Source organism: Carex rostrata, chromosome 13 (genome assembly GCF_964058835.1).
Source record: "Carex rostrata chromosome 13, lpCarRost1.2, whole genome shotgun sequence".
Taxonomy (NCBI): domain Eukaryota; kingdom Viridiplantae; phylum Streptophyta; class Magnoliopsida; order Poales; family Cyperaceae; genus Carex; species Carex rostrata.
This window is the reverse complement of record NC_135930.1, coordinates 2,120,757-2,143,399: the sequence shown is the minus strand read 5'-3', so window position 1 is coordinate 2,143,399 and position 22,643 is coordinate 2,120,757. Positions and strand designations below refer to the sequence as shown.

Genomic DNA, 22,643 nt, shown 5'->3' with positions numbered 1-22,643 from the left:
CTGTGCTTAGAATACCATGCAGTCTCTTCCATACAGTTTTGAGCATGTGACCGCATATTTGATCCGAATATGCAAATAAAAACGTAACATGCAACACATGTAATTAAAAATTCATTTGTATTATGCGGAGTTTTACTATCACGTCCAAATTATTATATTTTTATATACAATAAGGCACACTTTATATTAGTTATGTGAAAATAAATTCAACTATATGAATATGAATATGAATATATATATATATATATATATATATATATATATATATATAGAGTACGGCTAACGCGCTTCCTCTAGCATATGGGCCGAAATGATTCTGGTGAAAAGTTGAAATTTCAAAATCCAAAAAGTCGATCTGAACCGTTCATCTTCTTCTCCATATTAATATTTGCTTGGAGACCAAATTTTACATTTTTCTGAAATTTTTTACTATTTATTAAGCCATTTTGAAAATCGCTGATCCAACGGTAGCTTCTGATTTTTACTGTTTGGTAAGCCACCGTTGGATCAGTGATTTTCAAAATGGCTTAATAAATAGTAAAAAATTTCAGAAAAATGTAAAATTTGGTCTCCAAGCAGATATTAATATGGAGAAGAAGATGAACGGTTCAGATCGACTTTTTGGATTTTGAAATTTCAACTTTTCACCAGAAGCATTTCGGCCCATATGCTAGAGGAAGCGCGTTAGCCGTACTCTATATATATATATATATATATATATATATATATATATATATATATATATATATATATATATATATATATATATACGTGAATTTTTATTTTAAAATCCGCATAACGCTTATGCGGAATAAACAAAACCGCATTTTAAAACATTGTGTATGTAAGAGGCCACTTTAGTAGTCGTCAATTCACAAATTCATCTGTAGAGAATTACATATGTTAAGAGGCCTGAAAAAGCCCAAAGACCATTATCTGGGGAAGTATATTTAGCTTTCACTACCAACAAATTAGTTGCGGCCTTTTTAGGCTTCTTATGAATAAGAACAACTATAAATGCATTAATAAGAATCAATGCACCATAAAAGCTTCCGTGGTTTCATTTGACATGTATTATATACAAGCAATGTACAATTTTAAAGCATACATACACAAATTAAGGGCAAAGTGTACTATAATTCTTGCACTCCAAAAATGTACCAACATTTGATGTAGTGACTAAAAGCAATGTGGTCTGTTTTGAAAAATTTCAAGCTCAAAAACCAGAGAGTTCTAAATTTTTTATTTAGATAATAGATAAGCATGTAATGCTTTCTGGTGCAATACATTATTGCTTAATTAGAAAATATAAATTGCATACTGGCAACAGACAAAAAACCCCAACATAACAGTTAAATTACCAGTACAAAATACAAACCATGTTCTGGTACAACCCCAAAAGAAACAAACTATAAAATAATAATTTGGAGTTGAAATCAGAAACACAACATAACAACAGTAGCCTAGCCTAAAGCTACACAATTTAATTTGTAGTAAAAGGCCAAAATTGTTGTTCAAAATATTATTTTATAGTTAAAATAATATTTTTTAAGTTAAAAACAGAAACTACACACTTTAATTTGTAATAAAGGGGTCAGAAATCTTATTCAGAATTTCAGATTATAAAAAAAGAGAAGCCTACTAGACCTTGAGGGAACTCATTTCACCTAAAGGTAACTCGAATAATTTTGAGTTCAGATCTGGACCATCCGACCTCACAACAGATTGGCCCAAATTCAGATCAGACGGTCCATATCCAAACTCAAAATTTGAGGTACCGCAGTACCTCTTTCTCACCTTTGTTTAAACTCTTTTTGCCTATAATTCGGATTCCACAAAATAACTTGTCCCAGAACATCAAAATCAGGGACAAAATGGACCATCGGATGAAAGAAGCACTCTAAGAGGATTTGAATTAATTAATGGAGAAACCTTCCAAAAGTGGCAATACCTCTCCTTAGGGGTGAAAACGGAGCGGATACGGAGTGGATAATGCTAATACCATATCCGCATCCGTCGGATAATGAGCGGATACGAATACGGATACGGATAGTAAACGGATATCAAAATTCAAAACCAAATCCGCCTTAAACGGATACGGATACGGATACGGAACGGATAGTCCACGGATACGGATTCGAATACGGATATAAAACGAATAATGGTCGGATAATTAAGATATATGAACTTCTAAAATACAAATATTAATTAAAACATTAAATATAAATATTAATGAACTTATAAGAGATGAAAGATAATCTATTCATATAATATATATATATATATCAAATAAGGGTATGGTAACAAAAGATGTTGTGGTGTAGTGGTTTGAAGCTTAGTCTTAAGGCATTGAGATGGGAGGACATGAGTTCAAATCCCACCTATAGCAAATATTTATTCCTCTTTTATATGGGTTTGGCCAAACTATCCGAATCCGGATAATCCGGATATCCGCTCCGTTTAGGACTCCGTATCCGTATGCGGATCTTTTATGGATTTCCGAAAATTATCCGAATCCGTATCCGGGAATTATCCGAATCCGGATTATCCGGATTCGGATTATATCCGGATACGGAGCGGATATCCGCCGGATAATCCGGCTCCGTTTTCACCCCTACCTCTCCTCCAATTTAAACCAAAGGAAGCTCTTGATTCAGGGAGCAATTGAATAAACCCATTTGGTAAAGTGTATATTTTTCTAAGGACAATATGTTAACAGGCCAAATATAACACAGCCTCCTGCCAAAAATGACAAAATACCAATCAATACTAAATATCCTAATTAAAAATAATATGACAAGGAAAAAGATGATCTAATATTTTACCCGCTTCATCTCCCATGGCGAACTATCAAATCGCTAACATTTCATAACACGAGCATTAATGAATCTACATCTCTTACTAATGAATCACAAATCTGAGTTGCACAAGAAGCTCAGTTGCTCGGCCACTTCCGTAAACGGAAAAGCAATTGCGTACCCAAGTTGTACCCGAGAAGACAAGTATACACATGAATTGCAGAGGGCCGAAAAGTAACAGAAACGCCATATAAAGGAGCACGAGCAAACAAAAGCAACATTTTTTTACAAGAGCAACATTTTTCCATTTTGCACCAAAATCCAGAACATTTTTCCATTTTACCACACATACAAAGGCCTTGGTGAACAAGGCACCTTGGCTGCATACAGAACAAAAAAGCAAACATTTAAGTAACCAAAGCATCACATACTAGATTTAACTAAACATTGTTTTAACACCAAGAGAAACTAATTAATACCAGTACCGTCACAGCCAAAAATAACTAACATTGTTCATACCTTGGTTCATTGATGAAATGAGGGTTCATCACATCAAACTGATACAAGAATGCCCAGGTTCTTATCTGGGCCGATCATATGGGGCTGAGCGATCACGATCACGGCCACCTCCGCTGCGGGACCCACCACCATCCCTACTACGGCCAGAGTAGCGATCCCCACCATCACGGTCTGATCCGTACCTCCCACCACCACCACCACCTCCTCCTCCATACCTAAATAACATTTTGGCAAGAACACCATCTTTATTTGGAATCAAATATAACTCAACTCAGTGAATGAAAAGATATACAAGGTTGCAAGCAAATTCTCCATTTTCATTTCATTTTTCATTTCATTTCATTTCTCAAAAAATTGGATTTTACATTATTAAGTGACCAAGTTCTGTAAATTTGCTGTCACTGTACTGCAAACAAGTACATAAATTTAGCTTCAAACAAAACAAAACCCTTTTTCCCAGTAACAAATCTGAACAAACACCAATGCCAAAAATAAATACTTAAAAATATTTTGTCAAGAAAACAAACTCATTTGGTTGCAAACAAATTCACCTTTTTCTACTTCAATTTTGTAGACTTCTCATTTCATGTCTAATAAAATGGGTTCTCTGATACCATCAGACTGGATGTTCTTAATTATAAAGATGTGATCTAATGAATAACTGAATTCGATTTATACTTAAAAGAACATAAAGTTGAAATAATCACTTTACCTATCGCTACCATATCTATCACCACCATCACCAGAAGGGCACTCTCTAGCAAAGTGGCCTGGTTTACCGCACTTGAAACAATCACCACCACCTCCACTTCTACCGCCGCCGCCGCCGCCGCCATATCCACGGTCTCTGCCGCCTCCACCCCGGCGGTCCCCACGATCATAGTCACGGTCACGGTCACGGTCCCTACCGCCACCGCCTCCACCACCACCTGCCTGGGCCCGGTCAACAGTTATGGCACGGCCATCTAAATCATTGCCATTCATTTTCTCTATTGCTTCCTCCATAGCATCCTTTTCATCAAATGTGACAAATCCAAAACCACGGGACCGGCCTGAATATTTGTCATTTACCACCTGTGAGAAACAAATAAATCATCATATTAAAATGAAAGAATCTCAGTACCAGATTGAGATACAGTTAAAAAATAGGCTGCTGCATCAAACTTTTTTTGCCACTTTTTTCCTATGTACAACTCTGTGCATACTGGTAACTTTTTCATTGAGATAGATTACAGGTACACAAAATAGCAATCAATTCAACATATATCTATGTTACTATAATATTTAAGCTAAAATAATACAGTTCATAATTAAAAGAAGATAAAAGGATATTATGAAAGAGGGGAACATTGTATGATACCTTTGCATCAGAAATTTTGCCAAATTTGCTAAACGCATCCTCTAGACTCCGATCTGTTGTAGTCCAAGAAAGGTTCCCAATAAAAACCTGGTATTCTTCTCCATCAGACATTTCCCAACTTTCTCTACTCTGCAAATATCAAAAGATTCAAGGTCAAAATTAGTATTATACTAGACCTTTCTACAAATTATTCCCAAAAAGGCAAATTAGGCAATCATCCTTTTACATCAGATACAATAGCTACTTAGCACAGATCTAAGATCTGCTGTATTTCTCAAGATTCATGATAAAATTAACTAATTCAACAAACACGGGACACGATCATACAAATTGAAAAATCAGAGAGTAATAGACGAAGAGAAAGAATCTACCTTTAGATCGATTTCAGATGTTGGAAAAATGCGAGCGATGCTTCTCTCTTTGCGTTTGCGGCTTATGAAGAAGCAAAACCCTAGGTATCAGATATTTTGGGACACGAGGGCTTTTTCGTAACTATCCGATCAGAAATATTTCTGGTTAGATCTGGACCGTCCGATCAGAAACCGCACGAATATTGATGATAAATATTGCATTCTACTTTGATCGGATCGGTCCAGATTCTGATCGGACGCTCAGGATTTAAAAATAAATATTCCGATCGGACGCTCAGTAACTGAGTATGTGACCTAGTGGTTTTAGTCGGCTAAAGATTTTAACAGAGAAATTTCAACTACATGCAGCGCACAAATCATATGCAGCACTGTTTTGATTTGATAGTCAATGTGCTGCATGAAGCCAAATACACTCTGTTAAAATCTCTACCCGTCCTCGCTGCGACGTGTCCGGTGCCTATTCGGGGGTGATGTAGGGGGTCAGTATTATTTGAGCTTTGAGATTCGCGTAGAACGTATTGCAACAGTTGAGATTTTCCAAAAAGTCACGCAAATGAACAGTTGAGATATCGAGGAAGCGAATTCCCTCGCTGCTCTCCTTTTGGGAAGTTGATATCCTATGGATCAACATTTGTAAGTTGTAATGTTGACAAACTAATACTAACCATAGTGACAAATGAATAGTTCGGATTCGGTTCGGCGGAGTCAAAAATTTGTAATTCATATATAATTTGGATATAATTCGGGAATTATTCGGATTTATTTTTAAATTTTACAATACCAAATAGAAAGAATTAAAAGAAAATTTCAAAAAACAACACACAAAGTTATACAGATTCATCAACATAAGAACACAAATCTTGAGATAAAGATGCTCCTCGAAAACACACAAACATATAAAAACATAAATTACTCTTCGTTGAACATTTCTTTGTCAAACTCATTTAAGTAACCATCTGAGCGGTTTAAACGGTTTATATTGTCTAGGAGCATTAAAAGCGTTCTTTCAGTTCAAGAGCGGACTTGAAGCAGCACAAACTATGCTTAAATTTACCATGACTCTAGCGCACGTGTCAAAAATTTAGTCTCTCCCGCATGACAGAGCAACGATTTTGTTCGAACTATAAACGTTTAATTCATAAAATTCGTTAAAAACGTGAATAATATGCTAATTGAACGTTTAATTCGCGGATTGATACGCTGATGGCTAAAAAATGTTTAATTCGTGAATAATTCATGAATAATTCGCGAATTAAACATGAACCATGTTACTATCATAATAACAACATTTTCATCGAATCTGTATCATCTCAAGTACCTAAAGTGCAAGCTGAAAATCAGAGCCGTTCTTTTAGCTTGGCACAAATTTTAAAGCAGCCCCCTACAGTCACAGCAACTACCGAATTGACTTTGATATAAATAGAATTAACCTGGATCGTTGGTTCTTTTAAATTGCACCTCAGGTACGGATACGAACTCATTTTCATCATGCAATTATAAAAGATGTTTTTTTGTCACTTCAATAGTTTCGTAACTTATTTTAAACTAATAATGTTATATATTATTTTTATTTTTATGATTAATTTTATTTTAATTGGTTTTAGCTATTTTATAAATTATTGCAATAGTCAATTGCAAACTAATTTTAAGATGGAGTGGCATTCTTAACAATATAATTGATTTCATAAGATTATTAAATTATAATTTTCAAAAAAAGTATTAAATTATAAAATTACTCCGCATTACAGCAATTAAAGCAATTATCATACAAATGAGATGTAGTGTTGATGCTGTAAAATTAAAGCAATTATCATAATAATTGATTTTTGTATATATCTATTTCTTAGAATTTCAAGCAAATATCCGTAATATATGCGTGTAATCTTTTTCAGCACACTTTTCAAAAGAAAATTCGAGTTTGACAATACATAATTTATTTTGCTTTATTAAAAAAACCTACAGAATTTGTTATTTATTTTACAAAATATTAATATATTGATTCTTCACTAGACTGACTAACAACAATACTTTTTATCTTTAAGTGTAATATTTGGATAATTTTATTTCATAAATATTAGAGTAGGGTTAAAATTTGAATAATTTTTATCTTTGTCTTTTATATCTCATTTGTACATCACATTCTTATCTCTATTTTAAATGTTCAAAGAGTCAATTTGAAATGTTCAACATTATTTCCAAACTAAAATATGCTTAACAACCAAATATTATATATTTTTTAATTTTTTTACCACATTTAGATAGGTATAATATTAATTATTGTGTGTGTGTTTTTTTTATTATTTTGTACCTATCTAGAATAATTGTAAAAAATATATATAAAAAAATTTGGTCTCCAAGCACATTTTTTTTTACTTTAAATGCCCTTAGGCTTTCCATTCCACATAAAAACAGATTACATGGTTTTTGGGATTACAAGTTGAGAAAGGAGGGTAGTGTATACCCCTTGTAACTGATCATCTTTTCAGATCTGGCTAAAAAAGCTAAATTATGAGCCTTATAATTATCCTCTCTCTTAATTTTAGTAAAAGTAAATCCCCTACTCAATTCTCTTAAATGAGTCAACATATATCTGAACTTTCCAGTGCGCCCTCCAGTCTATATATAATTTGCGGGTTTGTATCACAGTTGAGGATATTGCACAAATCCTCTGAATCTGAGAAGAACTGGCAATTTGTGATATTCATTTCTCTTGTTTCCTGCACCGCCAATAGCATTGTCGATGCTTCCATATGGAATGGTGAGAACCCCTGACAGTATTTGAGACCAGATATATTGCACCAGCTCTTCTTTACCACTTAGCCAATAGCCAATAGCCAATAGCCAACACCTCCTTCTGGTTTGACAAAGGATCCATCCGTACGTCCAGCATTTGAAACCTGCACCATCAGCATCCTCTCCACTATCCCTCTTTGTACCGGTCCGTATCAGTGTTTAGGCTTCTAGCTTCCCTGTCTTCCCACCCCCAGTATCATTTTATACCACCTGCCATTGCCGCAATACTCGATCACCCTTTGTGCAACCTGTTTCTTTCCTCCATACACACATGTCACATGCACATCTATCTTTCCAAATCTCCCAAAGTGTATATGCAAATAAGACCCTACCCTCTAATCATGTTCAAGGCCTTCCCATAGATTTTGCAGAATCGATCTGTCCCAATTCACCAGTTATCCCATCAGTGTGCAGTGCCAACGGTGACGTGAACCAAACCGTTCTTGCTACTGTACACTGAAACAACATGTGAACAACCGATTCTTCCCCATTTCCACATATTTTGCACTGTTTGCTGACTCCCGGAATTCTCCTTCCAATTACCCCAGCCACCGGTATATAGCCCCTCTCAATGCTTTAATTCCATATAAAGAAACGTACCTTAGGTGCAGTGCCCTTCATGTTCCAGATTGATAGCCATAATTTCTTTTCCTGCACTGTTGGTTGTGCTTGTACTTGCTCAGTCAATACCCGGTACACACTTTTAACAGTAAACAACCCATTCTGCGATCCCGTGAACATCAGTTTGTCCTCCATATATATATAGGAGCACTACCTTGCCTTATTTGGACCTCTGCCAGTATTGTTACCATGTTAAAATATATAGCCTACAGTTTCAGTCAACGCATCTACCGTCCGATTTGAATCCGTCGCTTGGAATGTGTGGGTTTCACTTCGAAATAGATTGTTGTGGATTCAAATCAAATAGTCCCAATCAAAAATTGAATTACTTCACCAGATCTGAATTCAATTTTAGTTGGGAGACTGTCAGTATGTCTCTATTTTTAATTGGCAGGAAATTAAAAAATAATAATAATACTTTTAATTGTTTAATTCTCGTGTAATTTGCCCACAAATAATAAATTAGAAGTAAAAGAAGGCGTGCATAGAATATTTGATTTTCTTTTGTGAAAAAATTGTAACGTCATGTATCATTTATTGAAACTATAATGTCATTTACCAGTCTTATGTGATTTGTCAAAAATAATATTGAATAATTATAGGGTTCTGATAGATTACATTACTATTTTGATTCGTTTCAAGGAATTGAAATACTTTTTCGGTCCCTTCCAAAGGAACTTCAATCCTTTTGGTATTTGCGCATGGTGAGACAATTTTTTTTTAGTTTCATTTTGAACAAAATATTTTCTAAAGGGACCGAAAATAAATTTGGTTACATTCGAAGAGACCGAAATTTTTGTTCTTTCTACTGAATCGAAATACCCCTAGAATCCTATATTATTTAAGTATTATTTCTATAAATAAAAAATTATGGTAGAAAAGGCCACATAATTAATGAATTTGGCGAAAATTTAAGCACATATCTTGTTGAAATTTCTGAAAAATGGAAGGGTTGACTGGAAAAAGAACCACTCCAGCATAGGGCTGCTAATGACACAACAAGAATGAGACACTTTTCGCCAGTATAAAAAAGTGAATCAATGAGTTGAGTGGCTCAATATTTCATAACGAATAGGACTCGAAACTAAAAAATGTCCTAACTCGACTCGGCTCGGCTCAACTCATGTAAACACTTGGCTCGACTCGCGAAATAATTGAAGTGGGATAGAAATATTCTTGTGACTTTAAATTACATGTTGAAATTTTTTTATTATTTTTTAAAGAAATGATCTAAAGAAATTTGAAAAAAATATCATTTTTTAAAAATAATTTCAAAATGCCGGCTCATATTACATGTTGAAAACTTTGAAATTTCAAAAAGGAAAAATTTGAAATTTGAAATATGAAACAATTTCAAATATGAAAAAAATTTGAAATATGAAAAATTTTAAAATCTGAAAAATTTGAAATCTGAAAAAATTTGAAACCTGAAAAATTTGAAATCTGAAAAAATTTGAAATAATTTGAAATCTGAAAAATTTGAAATCTGTAAAAATTAGAAATATGAAAAAATTTGACATCTGAAAAAATTTGAAATCTGAAAAAAAATTGATATCTGAAAAATTTTTAAATCTGAAAATTTTAAAATCTGAAAAAAATTTAAAATCCAAAAAATTTGAAATCTGAAAAAATTTGAAATCTGAAAAAATTGAAAATTTGAAAAAAATTTGAAATCTGAAAAATTTTGAAATATGAAAAATTTGAAATCTGAAAAATTTTGAAATATGAAAAATTTGAAATATGAAAAAATTTGAAATATGAAAAATTTGAAATATGAAAAAATTTGAAATCTGAAAAAATTTGAAATCTTAAAAATTTGAAATCTTAAAAAATTTGAAATCTTAAAAAGTTTGAAATCTTAAAAAATTTGAAATCTTAAAAAATTTGAAATCTTAAAAAATTTGAAATCTTAAAAAATTTAAAATCTTAAAAAATTTGAAATCTTAAAAAAATTTGAAATCTTAAAAAATTTGAAATCTTAAAAAATTTGAAATCTTAAAAAATTTGAAATTTTAAAAAAAATTTGAAATCTGAAAAAATTTGAAATTTGAAATCTGAAAACAATTTGAATTCTGAAAAATTTGAAATATGAAAAAATTTGAATTCTGAAAAATTTGAAATATGAAAAAATTTGAAATATGAAAAACTTTGAAATCTGAAAAAAATTTGAAATCTGAAAAATTTTGAAATCTGAAAAAGTTGAAATCTGAAAAAACTTGAAAACTGAAAAATTTTGAAATCTGAAAAATTTGAAATTGAAAAAAATTTGAAATCTGAAAAAATTTGAAATTTGAACTTTTTCCAAATATCAAAATTTTCCAAATGTCAATTTTTTTGAAATTTCAAATTTTTTAATATTTCAAATTTTTTCAGATTTCAAATATTTCATTTTTCAAATTTTAATGTTTTTCAACATTTAATATAAGCTGGAATTTTGAAATTATTTTAAAGAAATGACCGTTTTTTCAAATTTCTTTAGATTATTTCATTAATAAATAATTAAAGTTTTTCAACATGTAATTTAAAGTCACAAGAATATCTCTATTCCACTTCGATCATTTTTTTAAAATATTTAAATGATCATTTTTTCAACATGTAATATGAGTCGGCTCGCGAGCTCATGAGCCGAGTCGAGCCAAGTGCTTACATGAGACGAGTCGAGTCGAGCAAAGTGCTTACATGAGCTGAGCCGAGCTGAGCTTTTTTCTATTAAAAGTGAGCCGAGTTAGAGCCGAATCATTTTGTTTATCTCATTGAGCCGAACTTTAATCAGCCTAGTCCAGCATGACCCATTGCTTGAATTATACTCTTCTCGAGAGAATCTCACAGATTTTATTAATATCGCGGATTCACTTCACCCTGCCTTCCATTTCTTCCCCAAGCTTCTCATCTCTTTTGTCTGTGTCTGTGTCCGTGTCCGTGTCCGTGTCCCATTTCAATTGCAGTTGGTGCATCTCATTAGATTCAACAATTATATGGTTTTGCTGATTTCTGATACCGCCTTGAGCATCACCACCTCTGGCCAGGTAATGGGTTTGTACAATTTTGCCTAATTTGAGAAATTGTATTGATGTAAAGCTTTTTATTTGATTAATTGTTCATATATTACATTTGGATATGTACAACTAGGTTTATATATATACTAACTGTTAAGAATTTGCCTAAGAATGGAAAACAAGAATAATGGCGTTATTGTCATAAGTAGAAAAGCAAAAGGTAAAATCTGTAAAAGAGCATCTAAAGGATTTTGTTATGTATTTCCAACAATTTTAAACAACAGTAATATTGTTATTGACAGGAATTTGTAGGAAAGTGATTTCTCCTCATTGAGAGCTAAGGTTGAAAATGAATTCTCGTGATAGAACTTTGTCCATAGAAATCAACAATAACTTGGTACATGAAATCACCCAAAATCTCCGGGACTTACCTGGAAATCCAATGGAGGCAGAGAAGTTCACCATATTTCGAGTGCCTGCGCATATCCGGCAGAAGAAAAAAGAGCTATACAAGCCAAGAATGATTTCGATTGGGCCATACTACAACGGCAATGTTGCTTTTCAGGCCATGGAGAAGTACAAATGGCGTTATCTTCGAGACTATCTCTCTCGAAATACTAGAAATAGCCTTGAGCATTGCGTTAGTGAATTAAGGAGATTAGAATCCCGTGCACGTAGTTGTTATTTTGAAGAAGTGAAACTTCAGAGCGATCGATTTCTCATGATGTTGCTCCTTGATGGATGTTTCATTATTGAATTTATGATAAAATGGAATTCCGGGGTTTCAGATACGATATTTGATGTGGGTTGGGTTTTGCCGATAATACGAAGCGACCTTCTTCTGTTGGAAAATCAGATTCCTTTCTTTGTGATTCAGAAATTGTTTGGCCTCCTCACCTCTTTTGATTTTGTTACGGCCAAAGAAAACACATCGGCAAGTACTCCAGTTGTTCCCATAATAGCACCTCTTGTTGAAATGCTTTTAGTATACTTATCAGAAGGGAAGAAAGCAGGGCATCAAGTCCTTGTACTCGTCGAGATTAAACACATTTTGCACCTATATCACCTCTGTTACGTGTCCCCACTAAGACCTAATAACCTCTCTAAAAGAACATATGGCATACACCGATGGTTAAACCCGATAAAGCTCGTGTTTGTTTTCCTCACTTCTTTTCTAAAACTGTGCTTCAGGAGAACCAAGTCGAGTAACAGAAAGTTTCCTCGAACAATTCCATCTGCTACTGAGCTGGAAGAAGCCGGTATAATATTTAAGTGTAAGAAATCGGAAAATATTTTGGATATCAAATTTCAAAATGGCACCCTTGAGATCCCCTTTTTCTCGATAGAAGAGACACGGAGATCCCGCCTGTCGAACCTTGTGTCCTTTGAGCAGTGCTATAGCCAACTTGACAAGGACCTGACGAGCTATGCAAGATTCATGGGTTTCTTATTTAAAACACCAAGAGATGTCGCCCTGCTTCAAAAGAAGGGAATCATAGACAATCTACTTCCTACAAATGAAGAACTGGTTACATTTTTCAGTTGGTTAACTGAGTGCTCCTATTTGGACTTTGATGCACACTACCTCAAGGAATTGTTTAAAGATGTGAACATGTATTATAGTTCTGATTGGCATAGGTGGAGGGCAACACTCAAGAGAAATTATTTCAGTAATCCATGGTCGATTATATCATTTATAGCTGCATTTGCTCTTTTAGTACTCGCTTTCCTACAGACTTTGTATACTATTTTTCCTTACTACCACCCTCGTAAAAACTAGTTCTTGTGTGTATTCTAATGGAATTTAATGTAGTATGTATGTTTTTTTTTTTTTTTTTTAATAGAAATGTATAATCATTAAGTGTGCTATATATTTTTCATGTCCATAGTTTGTTGTGATTGTTTTATTTCGTGTAGTGTTCCTGATTTGTGTAGTTTCGACATATAATGGATATGTGTGCATTTTGTGGTAAGTTTTCATATCTTATTTACTTTTTCAAAGTTAATTTAGGATAAGAAAAGTTACAATTTATTTAAATGACATTGAAAAAATTGTTAATTAATGTCTTGTTAAAATTACTTTTTAATAATTTTATGATCCTTCCTAAATCATAAGTAAACTGAAACCACCATACTGCTCCAGTTAGATGATTGAATAAATCAAGAGAAGCATATTGGAAAATTTTCATCCTCAATACCTTCTTTGTTACTAATTTTATATATAAAGTAACCTTCTTTAAAAGTAATAAGAGAATTAAGTTGAAAAAGAACAGAAAATAAAAAAAAAAGTTCATATAAAGTACATTGCTTTCAATAATTTGCTTCTCTTGCACCCAAGGATTAGATACTTTGGATTGGATCCATAATATTATATACAAAACAGTAAAGCACATGTTATCATTTCCTTTATAGTCTTTTTTTTTTCTTGTGAAAAAGTTGGCAGTGGTTGCCAATCTGTATTAATATAAAGTTTTTGTTATAACAAAGCCTTGCATGTTTAATATACTTCTCTTGCACCTAAGGATCATATACTTTGGATTGGATCTATAATATTATATACAAAACAGTAAAGCACATGTTATCCTTTATTTCATAGTCTTTTTTTTTTTGTGAAAAAGTTGGTAGTGGTTTTCAATCTGTATTAATATAAAGTTTTTGTTATAACAAAGTCTTGCATATTTAATTTTCTTCTCTTGTACCCAAGGATCAGATATTTTGGATTGGATCTATAATATTATATACAAAACAGTAAAGCACATGTTATCCTTTCCTTCATAGCCTTTTTTTTTTTGTGAAAAAGTTGGCAGTGGTTGCCAGTCTGTATTAATATAAGTTTTTGTTATAACAAAACATTGCATGTTTAATTTGCTTGTCTTGCACCCAAGGATTAGATATTTTGGATTGGATCCATAATATTATATACAAAACAGTAAAACACATGTTATCCTTTCCTTCATAATCTTTTTTTTTTGTGAAAAAGTTGGCAGTGGTTGCCAATCTGTATTAATATAAAATTTTGTTATAACAAATCCTTGCATGTTTAATTTGTTTGTCTTGCATCCAAGAATCAGATACGTATTTACTTAGCCTTCGACATCTCGATCGGCTTTTTTTTTTTTTTTAAATTTAGAAGGTTTCGAAAAGTCAATGCATTTATATGCAAAATTTCTAAATTTTTAAATAGTATATATAAAGTTAAGCTGTAAAAAAAATGACTTACAAGTTAATATTAATACATTTATTTTTAATCATTTTTTGTCACTATACATATACAAAATTAATTTAAAAATTAATAAATTTTGCATGTAAATACATCACAGTGAAGTAGATTAGTTTCAATGATTTGGATTTGTCTGTAAAATCAACATGATAGATATTTGAGTTTAAAACACCCTAGTTCTACTTAGGGGTGTTCATTGGGTCCGGTTTAATCGGTTTTCAACTGAACCGAAGTAGTTTGGATCAAACAGTTCGGTTCGGTTCGGTTTGGAATTTTCAAAACCGAAATAACCGAACCGACTGAACTTTTATATATTATGAATTTGATCCGGACCGTCCCAGTTTATTTCTTAATTAGTTGCTTTAAATACTTTGGTTTATTTCTTAATATCCCAATTTATTTCTTAATATACTTTGGTTTATTATAAATCAATTGCTTTAAATAAAAAATATATATATTTCGGTTTGAACCGAACATGTAAACTGAACAAACCAAAATAAAACTTTGATTCGGTTCGGTTGCAATGCTAAATCGGTTCAGTTCGGTTCTATTTTTAAAACCGAATTATAACTTTGGTTTGCTTAGTTCGGTTCGGTTTCAACGGAACCGAACCGATGAACACCCCTAGTTCTACTCTATGATTATTATCTATGATTAATTGTTTGTGTTCATCAAAATTTCTTAAATTGTTCATTTTCACATCAAAACTTTATAATGGATTAGTTTCGCACAAAACTCAAGAATCTTTTTTAATTTAATTAGAATAATATAAAATAGAATAAATAGTATTCTGCTGAAGACCAAATTACAACTTTAATTACCTCAACTCTCTAATTATTGTAAAAACTAAAAAAAAAAAAAATACTATCCTCCCTATGTGAATTTTAAAAAAAAGACACTAATTAACTTTTATTAACTCCAAGTCCAATGCAACTAATATGATCTCCTCATAATATTCCTATGTGAATATTTTCAAAAAAAAAATATTCCTATGTGAATTTTGAAAAAGACACTAATTAACTTAATTCAAGTTGACTGTAACTTTTAATCTTCTCAGAACCATTAACAATTAATGATGATACAGATCGTTAATTATCTGAGAAATAATTTAGTGGGTTTTAACTTTAATTTAGTATTCCCTGTATCCATTTGGCAACATTTAAAATGACATGCATGAACCGATTAAGATTCTTTGTTTTCCAGTTTTCAGGATGGATGAACCTGAAACTTGCCGAAATTTTTATTCATATTCTCAAAAATAAAAAATAAAAAATTTCAAACGTGCCCTCAGTTTGCAAAAAAAATGTCTTTACCAGTAGCATTGCCAAATATATTATTTTACATAACATGTTGACTGTTATTACAATATTGATGGAAAATAAAATTTTGAATGAAATCTGATCCGGATACACTTTATTTTTTCCCATACCTAGATAAATATAAAAATTAAATAAGTTCATCAATCAATCTTGGAATCAGAAAGGCAAAGAACCTTAATCGGTCCATGCATGTCATCTCATATGTTGCCAAATGAATACAGGAAAATAATTGCTCAAACAATTTGCGATCTATCATCATTAAATGTTCCCTAGTGTTTCTGGGAAGATTAAAAGTTAGTCTACTTGATGACCACATAATATATGCAATATGTCTTTATTAGATTCACATAGGGAATCTGAAAAGATAACATTAATTAGTTACATTGTACTTAAAGTTAATTAGTGCAATTAGGGATGTGACTAAAGGTTACAATTTGCTTATATAAGCTGTGGATAATATGTGTGATATATATACCTCACATTTTGCCATTTTTATGCCCTGAGATCTCACTAATCTTTTTTGTTTTCAAGTCATGGATTCTTTAAGCATGGTGACAGCTACAGGATGTTATCAGTTCAAAGTCGACCACTCAAAAACTCATAACATGGGCATTGGTGAGGGGATCATTTCCCCGAAATTTCGAGTCGGTCAACATGATTGGACTATTGAGTACTACCCTCAAGGCTATGAGAAGAAAAACAATGGCGAATATGTGTCTATCTATCTAGTGCTGGAAAGAGAATATGTTGATGTTAGAGCAACATTTGAATTTGAGCTGCTGGACAAGTACGGAACTGTTTTATCAATTGGTAGGGAAGATACATCACACACATTTACATCATCTGAACTCAACTGGAGTTTTTCGAACTTCTGTTTTCGGTCTGAATTGGAGGAAATGCACGTCAAAGATAGTTATTTTATACTCATTGTTAAAATTTCTATAAAAGATGAATCATGTAGAGCAGCACATTGGAATACTATAGTTCCATTGGTTTTCTACACGAGGGCCTTCAAAAGTTCAGGGAGGAGAATAAACGTACCGATGTCTCTTTCAATGTCGATGGCAAAATTTTTGTTGCGCATATAGATTAATCTTGGCAGCTCAATCACCAGTATTTGAAGCAGAGCTTTTTGGCTCAATGACAGAATCTAATATAGATTGTGTTAAGATTAATGAGATGATGCCTTCAGTTTTCAAGGCAATGCTTGATTTTATATATATGTACAATGGTTCATTATCGGTTATTGAGAAACTCGATGATTGTGAAGAGTCTATCTCATCTACAACCTTTCTTCAACATTTGCTAGCAGCAGCCGACCGTTATGCAGTGGAAAAGTTAAAAGCTATATGCGAGTATACGTTAGTTAAGAGTATCGCTTTGGACACAGTTCTTTCTACTCTGGAATTAGCTGAGAAGCATAACTGTAGTGAGCTAAAAAAAGACTGTCTCTGATTCATTGTTGATAAAGATAATTTGTTTTCATTAGTGCTAACTGAAGGGTATATTAAGTTGATGCAAAATTACCCCTCTCTTGGCTGAGCTCAAGGACCTAGCAGGAAAATGAGATATATATAGTGCTAGTTTTAAACACAGGGGATAATTCAATATTTATATTTAAAGGGTTTTAGTATGAAATATTAATGTCTGAAAATCAACATTTACACAAATGTAAGAGATTGAATGATCTTAAATTTCATCCTTTTCATTGATGAATGTTTGTAGTCTTGTTAAATAATTGTGGCAATTATGATTAATTTAATCAATTAGTTGTTACGTCAGATCACATTTTTACTCAGCACCAAATTTAGAAGTTACCAAACCTAATAATGATTCATCTAAAAATTAAACTACCCAATGCAGTAGAAATTAATTACAAATATTGTATGCCCACATCCGTAAAAGTTTGTAATGTTTGAAGGTTCTTTTCCAATGAAAGGCATAAAGAAATTACTTAAATTTGTCCAAACAAATTTATCCAAGTATATTGAGTTTAACAATATCATATCAAGTAATATGGCGAACATTGGAAATATTTCAGAATTCAAAAGCAAAATGTCAAGGAAATAACATGCCTATTTTTATTTTTATTTTTAATTTATGAGTTTTGCAAGGCCCATTTGTAGACTGATTTATGGGTTTTACAAATACTAGAACTTTTCAGGGTCAGGGATGCAAATAAGTGACTGAATAAACGGGTACAGTCATGCTGTAGCATAGTAATTGTAAACTACTAAGGGTAAAATATTAAGGAAAAACTCAAACTAAAAAAAAGAGTCAATAAAGGAACAGTAGAGATAGAAGATATATATTACAATTGACTGTAAAATGACTGGTACATAATTTTGTTCTTCATGCAATTAATTATCAACACAATTGGTATATATATTTATTAGCTGATGTTCCTTAGAACAAAATTTTAATTAATTAAAAAAAATTAAGAAGCACCAAATTGCAGATAAAGTCTTCCTGGGCAAATTAACATCCAATTGTTCAAGTTTTTTGTTGGATTAATAAAATTGATGCATATATAATGTTTTCATGGATTGCTTCTTCTGTTGTATGGGATTTATCTATCTCAATCAATTAGGGTTGCAAACGAATCAAACTTACTCCAGTTTGAGTTTGGCTTGAATTAATTTTTTACGAACTCAATTTCAAATCTTTTATGAGTTTTTTTATGACAAAGAAGAGTGATCATAGTCGCCGGAAGTGAGAGGTGAAAGTCGTCTAGGGTTTTAGAACTGAGAGTGAGAGTTATGACTTACGAGTTAGGACTTATGGCTGGTCGGCCTTATATTTTAACTTTTAAGTCATCAGCAAACATAAGTCATCAGCAGAAATCAACAGTTTATGTTACTTTGAATTTCGAACTAGAATAATTCATGAACCTATTTCGAACGAACTAGGTCCAGTTTGAATTTGATTTGAATAAATTTAAACCATTTCGAATCGAATTTTTTACGAACTTTTTCGAATCAAACTCGAATCGAATCACGAACTACGAATTTTTTGTGTAGCCCTACAGTCAATGCATGAAATAAATTACTATATTCTGTGATAATTTGTGAAATTTATTTACATCTCTTGATATTGTATTCCATTTAGAATAGCCTCTATTTCAATTTAAAATTTCAATTCGCTTTCCAACAATTAACACAAACTCAAGAGCTCTCCAACACACAATTTCTATTATACTTTATTTAGTAATATTTTGTCAGTAACTCAACTTACAAGAAGGATTTTAAAGAGGGCTGTTTCAGCTTTAAATTCACTTAATTAGAAGGTCTATTATGTAAGTGTGATTTTCCCTACCAGAAAGAGAGCAGCAGCAAATAAATTAATAAAACCAAATCACTAGATACAGCAAAAGAGTAATTAACAAAGCTTTCAAATAATGTTACTATTATTCCTTTTCAGTACTTTTTCTAACAACATTAACATATTTACATATTGTTTACATTATAAAACATATACATCCACATTAAACATCAATCTAAATCTAATTTTAAACATCATGAAACTTATTACTAGTATGCCTGTAGGTAGGTTCCATACGTACCAGTACAGTATAATGCCTTGTACCAGACAAGACAATATCATAGAACCAGTATAACCTCATTTTCACCAAATAAATTGCTCCAGCAGATTTTTAATCCATGATAAATAACAGATAACAAAAATGCATATTACAATCACAACATTGAATCAATCCTCTCTCTCTCTCTCCAGTTCATAACAAAACATAACCTAATTCTGATTTCAAAACTAAAATTTAAATTAAAACCTCTTCCTCTTCTTATTATTACCCCCAGTATCTCCTCCTTTACGGAACCCTCTAAAATCATTAGTTGTCTCAGCTGTGTTTTGCTTTTTCAAAGCCTTTCGTCCTCCAAACCCAAATTTCGAATCCCTTCTCTCTCTACCCTTACTATTACCCTTACCCTTGTTTTTACCACCCGATCTGTCAAAAGGCGCCACACCCGGCCTCTTCTTTCTCACTTTATCAAACACATCGTCTCCTTTTTCAAACCCAAAAACATCATCATTCCCCTTTTCGCCCTTTACATACCCATCTCTCTCTCTTTGCTTCCTCCATTTCTTCACCGACTCAATCTCATCTTTCTTTGACTTCTCTCTCTCTCTCTGTTTCTCATGCTGTACCTGTTTAGAAATTTTCTTATTCTCTCTCATCTTTCTTCTCTCCTCCATCTCCTCGATCATTTTCTTCTCATACAATAATTTATCTTTAATTTTCAACATGTGAGAATCAGATTTAACCATCTCAGCATAGTAATCTGGTGGTCGAAGAAACGGCTCTCCCAATTTCTGGAATTTCGAGAATGCCACTCTGGTGCTGTCTAGGGCTTGGGTATAGAACGCCAGCTCACGTGCCAGGTCATCGTCCACATCAACTTTTTCCGCTTGTTGGTGATTTATTGTGAGCTTATGAATCCAATCAATTTTTTTTGGCCAAGCAATGTCTTCGATTTTCTCCAAAAGGGCCTCCGAGTTGTATATTGCATTTTTCGAGGGTTCAGTTGATAATTTTGCCTCCTCTCCTTCAGATTCTGATTCAGGTTCTGACTCTGTTTCCTGTTGTTGATTTTCAATTTCTTTGACCATGACTTCAAGCTGCAAGATAAAAAATTTACTCGGTTTTAGTGCTTTATCGGGAATGCGAATAATTAAAATTAGAAAGGTTTCTGATTTTTGGAAACACAGCTGTTCCAGCACAGGTAATTATACTGGTACTGATAAACAATATTTCAATTTTCTGTAGGACCCCTAATTATAATTTGGTTTGTGCTTCTTTAAGGTTTAATTCAGGCTCTACTGAGAATTTTCCTCTCAAAATTCAATGCAATAAACCTATACAAATACAAGATAAAAATTTACTCACTTTTAGTGCTTTATCGGTAATGTGAATAATTAAAATTAGCTTCTTCTTAATTAGCATGGGCATACCTTTCAGCATTTTAAAACAATTTCAGTTCTTTCTACCGAATCGAAGTACCCATGTAATCCATCATTTCTATAAATAAAAAAAAATCTGAAAAAACACAGCCCTAATAAATTAAGATCATTTCTAATGCGGATATCTGCCATTAAATTTTTCACTGATGAACAAAAATTGAGGCTTCCTGTTTCGATGAAAATTTAGGCATTATTAATTTGTGGAGCATTATGAGAAAGGTACGCACGGTGGTTCCTTTTACCCTTCACTCGAAGCTCCGTTACTGGTAAATAGACAATAAATCCTACAATAATTTATTTATAATTGAGAAGAATTTCATAAACTTTCCAAATTATTTTATATTTCTCTCCATTGAGGGTTTAATGGCTGACATTTGATAAAAACCTCAATAAAATCTTGCTGGATTCCAGTTTCTACACAATAGCACCTATTTAAATTTGATAAATACCCATAATTCATCTCTTCTAAAGACCGATTTTGCAATCAACAATGATTCATGCAAAAAGATTACAACTTTAGGGAGAAAACAAACAGAAAACCATTTAAAATCTCGTAAAATTTTAGGTTTACAACCCAAGAAAAACACCAGAATAAGAAATCATACACACCTTGTATGAGAAAATCGAACCAATAGTAACGAAGAACATATTTACCTTTCTTTTAGACGAAAAGAAATCAGATGTCGGAAAAATGCGAGCGATGCCTCTCTTTCTTTCTCTTTGTTTGCGGCTTATGAAGAACAAAAACCCTAACCCCTGAATTCATATCATACAAGGTAACAGAATGTTTCTGTTTTGATCAGAACCGTTGGATTAGAGTTCACACGAATATTAAAGACATCCGTGTTTTGTATCTCGAGCCGGATTGATCCGGATTCTGATCGGACGGTCCAGATCTAAAGGAAATATTCTGTTACCTCACAGAGGATATGAACTTGGGCTCAGATATTTTGGGAGAGGAGGGGCATTTCGTAAATACCTGGAGCGTGAGTGAGTGGGGGGATCAAACTGTTAACAGAGTAATATTAACTTTATACAGCGCAAAAACGGTATGTAGCGCTGTTTAATTCTATAGTCCATACACTTCATGAAGTAAAAATCAGTATGTTAATATCTGTGACCTAGTGTTCTTTAATAAACGGAAATTGCAAATTGTGGACTAAAGAGTTTTACAGAGTAGTTTTCACTTCATGCAGTGCACAAACCATATGCACTTGCAGCGCTCTTTTGATTCAATAGTTTGTGCGCTGCATGAGTCATATTTACTCTGTTAATATGTTTACCTTGCTGTGTGACCTAGCCGCTCTTCTTTAATAAACGGAACATGTGTTTTGGGAAGTTGATTTTCTATGAAATAAATAATTGTAAGTTGTAACATATCCAAAGTAATACTAACATTATTTTTATCATGCCATTATAAAAGATGATTTGTTTGTTAAATTAATATATTTTTTAAATTATTTTCTAATAAATTATATATGTTTTTTTTTTCCTGTAAGTAATTTATTTTGAATTGTTGTACAATTTTATAACTTAAATTTTTACATAATTGCACTAGTCAATTGCAAACTAATTGTAAGATGATGTTCTACAAGTCACTAAATCATTTCCCTTTTAGAATTTGCAAGCACTGAATTTTGTTATTATCTTCCATAACATTAAAACTCTA

General features: G+C 32.4%; 3 protein-coding genes and 1 pseudogene across 8 annotated transcripts; 2 read left to right on the top strand and 2 right to left on the bottom strand.

Moving 5' to 3' along the window:
• Positions 1–2,657: 2,657 nt before the first annotated feature.
• On the bottom strand, positions 2,658–5,162 carry LOC144564438 (glycine-rich RNA-binding protein RZ1A-like). 5 transcript variants are annotated; one of them, XR_013514628.1, is made up of 5 exons: positions 5,049–5,162; positions 4,678–4,806; positions 4,030–4,391; positions 3,318–3,532; positions 2,658–3,178 (listed from the first exon to the last, which is right to left on the bottom strand). XR_013514628.1 is itself a non-coding variant. In XM_078314036.1 (4 exons), the coding sequence occupies exons 2-4, from the start codon at positions 4,786–4,788 to the stop codon at positions 3,379–3,381; spliced, it is 627 nt and encodes a 208-aa protein (XP_078170162.1). In that variant the 5' UTR covers positions 4,789–4,806; positions 5,049–5,162; the 3' UTR covers positions 2,777–3,378. The 5 variants fall into 5 exon arrangements, 3 of the variants coding, with proteins under 3 accessions (XP_078170162.1, XP_078170163.1, XP_078170164.1); XR_013514629.1 differs by having other exon boundaries at positions 2,658–2,739; XM_078314036.1 differs by having other exon boundaries at positions 2,777–3,532.
• Positions 5,163–11,807: 6,645 nt separating this feature from the next.
• On the top strand, positions 11,808–13,387 carry LOC144564446 (UPF0481 protein At3g47200-like). Its single transcript, XM_078314045.1, has one exon. It carries the CDS (start codon positions 11,808–11,810, stop codon positions 13,236–13,238), a length of 1,431 nt encoding a protein of 476 aa, XP_078170171.1. The 3' UTR covers positions 13,239–13,387.
• Positions 13,388–16,530: 3,143 nt separating this feature from the next.
• On the top strand, positions 16,531–17,452 carry LOC144564445 (BTB/POZ and MATH domain-containing protein 1-like). Its single transcript, XM_078314044.1, has 2 exons — positions 16,531–16,784; positions 17,086–17,452. Exons 1-2 carry the CDS (start codon positions 16,531–16,533, stop codon positions 17,450–17,452), a joined length of 621 nt encoding a protein of 206 aa, XP_078170170.1.
• A 1,933-nt stretch (positions 17,453–19,385) lies between these two features.
• Positions 19,386–21,718, bottom strand: LOC144564673 (putative rRNA-processing protein EBP2 homolog pseudogene; annotated as a pseudogene). The gene is made up of 2 exons (XR_013514695.1): positions 21,629–21,718; positions 19,386–20,632 (listed from the first exon to the last, which is right to left on the bottom strand). The product of XR_013514695.1 is annotated as a putative rRNA-processing protein EBP2 homolog pseudogene (transcript).
• Between the last annotated feature and the right edge of the window lie 925 nt (positions 21,719–22,643).

Coding starts and splice junctions, on each gene's coding strand:
- LOC144564438 (XM_078314036.1), bottom strand. CDS start 4,788: ATGTCTGATGGAGAAGAATACCAGGTTTTTATTGGGAACCTTTCTTGG. Junction 4,392..4,677: donor GCAAAATTTCTGATGCAAAG/GTATCATACAAT, acceptor TGTTTCTCACAG/GTGGTAAATGACAAATATTC. Junction 3,533..4,029: donor GATAGATATGGTAGCGATAG/GTAAAGTGATTA, acceptor AATGTTATTTAG/GTATGGAGGAGGAGGTGGTG.
- LOC144564446 (XM_078314045.1), top strand. CDS start 11,808: ATGAATTCTCGTGATAGAACTTTGTCCATAGAAATCAACAATAACTTG.
- LOC144564445 (XM_078314044.1), top strand. CDS start 16,531: ATGGATTCTTTAAGCATGGTGACAGCTACAGGATGTTATCAGTTCAAA. Junction 16,785..17,085: donor GAATTTGAGCTGCTGGACAA/GTACGGAACTGT, acceptor TTGCGCATATAG/ATTAATCTTGGCAGCTCAAT.